This window comes from Aplysia californica, unplaced genomic scaffold, assembly GCF_000002075.1.
Source record: "Aplysia californica isolate F4 #8 unplaced genomic scaffold, AplCal3.0 scaffold00057, whole genome shotgun sequence".
Classification (NCBI taxonomy): domain Eukaryota; kingdom Metazoa; phylum Mollusca; class Gastropoda; order Aplysiida; family Aplysiidae; genus Aplysia; species Aplysia californica.
The window spans coordinates 609307-611806 of NW_004797327.1; the positions used below are offsets into that span (position 1 = coordinate 609307).

The following is a 2500-nucleotide window of genomic DNA, read 5'->3' on the forward strand; positions in this document are numbered from 1 at the left end:
TTCTCTGTCCTCTTTCTCTCTATCTAGATATGTCTGTCTAAATGCATACCCAGTTCTTTCCCTCCTGCCGCATGTCCTTTTTATTCGTGCAGATTTACTCATACCCAAAATCAGTAAATGTTGTGTGCACCCATTGACACGATTTAGATCATTTAGTAGGCGGGTTACTTCGAACCTGATTGTTAGTACCAACTTTGGCTCACTCAGATGCAGTATGGCAGGGGAAAGATTGACTCCGTAAATTGAACTTTTTTTTAGGGGTCTCGGATCTGAACTTACCACCACAGTCATCGTTTTTTTTTTTTGACGAACATATTCGCAGTACAAAACCTAAAGTTCAGAACTCACAAAACTAGTGGAACAGAAGCGCCAATCTGAGTCTGATCGGAAATCCTTTTCGAAGTTTTTTTTGACAGCTGAAAATAAAGCAAATCTGTTTAGGCCGGGGTTTTGAAAATGTTGATTTTCAATATCCCAACTCGGAACCTCAAGGACATATGATGACACCATATACATTAGATTAAGTATTTCAAAATCTAACCGCTAACTGGACGACTTCGCATCTCCCCTCCCACACACACATAAAAATATATATTTAAATAATTTTGATCACTAAATTGATTCTTTATTACATGCCACACACAGCATTCTTTTTGTTGAACGGGGAGAAGAAGAGGGCGAGGGAATGGGATTTGATTGGGGGGGGGGTGTCTTTTCTTTTGTAAGTTTTGTCTCAGAAGAGTAGAAAATAGAAGTCTTAAAAATATTCAATCTAAATGAAAGTCACACAAATTATTATTTTTAAATGTATACATTCCAGTAAGGTAGTTGTTAAGGGAATTATTATTTGTCGTTCGTGCATTGAGAAACATAGAAGAAGGATTGGATTGTCGAATTTCCGTGACGATCAAGGGGTCTTTTCTGCTTAAGTCAAAGGTGTAGGGTTCAAAGTGCGAAGGTCATCATTGCAGGAAGTCAGCACAGAAAGGGTCCTGTACTACAAGCAATGATTCCTGATGAAGGTCAAAGGTGTTATTCGTGTCACATCTATTCATGCCCAATTTGTTGAAATCAATAACGCAGCTGGAAGCCAACTGTTTAGGGTATTGGTCGGTCATTGAATGGAGTCAAAAGTGAAAGGTCAAAGTTCTTCTGCACTTAGACGCCAGTGCAGTTGATGTCATAACTGGTGGGCGTAGTTGGTAGTTGTGTAAGTTTGCAAGTCACGAATAAAAACATGTAGATAGGGTTTAGGGTCCAACATCGCTTAATCTTAGTAAGTCTAAAAAAATGCAAACTCTAACAGTTTAAGCGTTACATCAGTTGTACCAAATGTTGTTTAGGTCCTGGTTACAGCAAATGTCGGTTACTCTTGAGGAGTGGTCCCTGTTAGGGCAAAGGTCAAAGTCGTTGGGGTTTTCGGTGTCGCTTACACCTGGGCAGAGTTCTCTCTCATCTCACCACTGGGACTTCGCTGAAAGGGAGGAATACATGATCAAAGAAAGGAATGAAACATACCGCAATGAAACGAATGGGTACCTGAAATGTAGCACAGTGGGTCGATGATACAGTTTTTAATATTTCATTTTTACCTGAATTTTGCTCTTCATGTATATATCCTCCTACAAAAACATGTATTGACAGACCTTCAGATGGCATGCTAAGCTGTGTAACTGGCGTTACATAACATCAATTCAAATTTTTCGGACATAACTATGATGACATATTTTTTAGAATTTGAACATACGAAATTAGTTTAGCATTTTTTAAATTGTTTTAATTTTCAAACATAAGCGTGAAGAGCATATAAACTCGTGAGGATCACAGAAAAAAGAACTTTTGAATGCCATTGTGTATGCATTTGTGTCATCATAGTTATGTCCAAAAGAAATGAACAACTACTACTACTACTACTACTACTACTACTACTACTACTACTACTACTACTACTATTACTACTACTACTACTACTACTTCCACTACCATTGCCACTGCCAATACCACTACAAAAACCACCCTGTCTGTTGTATGATATGAACGAAGCGGGTAAACGTTCATTATAAATGCCAAAATCGTTCAAAATTATTTATAATTTGCGAATATAATACAGAGAGAATTTCTGACTTGCTGCTCTGTCCAACATGCATGAAATCAGCAGGTCAAATTTATTGCACCTGCAAGTTGTAAGACACTCTCTTGCACCCTCCTTGATTTTAAACAAATTTGATTTTGTCTGTCATTTGGTGCATGTTAAGGAAGTCAAGATCAGAAGGAAGGATAGTAATACTTGGGAAATCTGCTTCTTCTATACCTAAAGCCAATGCAAAGCTGTATCATTCATACTGTTTTAGTGATCATTAATATTACTAAAAAGTCGAATAGGAGAAAAAAGTGTGTGGCATCAGAGTAAAAAAGGCGCTGGTCAGAAAATTGAAATGAAACAAAAAGCCCCTCAAAATGCATCTGACTTTTTCCGAATGTTTAGCAATTTTTATCGAAT

At 37.5% G+C, this 2500-nt stretch overlaps 1 protein-coding gene across 3 annotated transcripts in view; it reads right to left on the minus strand.

The window, feature by feature from the left end:
* Nucleotides 1–293: 293 nt before the first annotated feature.
* Nucleotides 294–2500, minus strand: part of LOC101850633 — a 92888-nt gene continuing 90681 nt past the window's right edge. For all 3 annotated transcript variants that reach the window (XM_005093050.3, XM_005093049.3, XM_035968405.1), the window contains exon 10: nucleotides 294–1474. In XM_005093050.3, the coding sequence (XP_005093107.1) occupies nucleotides 1430–1474 (45 nt within the window). In that variant the 3' untranslated portion in view covers nucleotides 294–1429. The remainder of the gene's footprint in view (nucleotides 1475–2500) is intronic.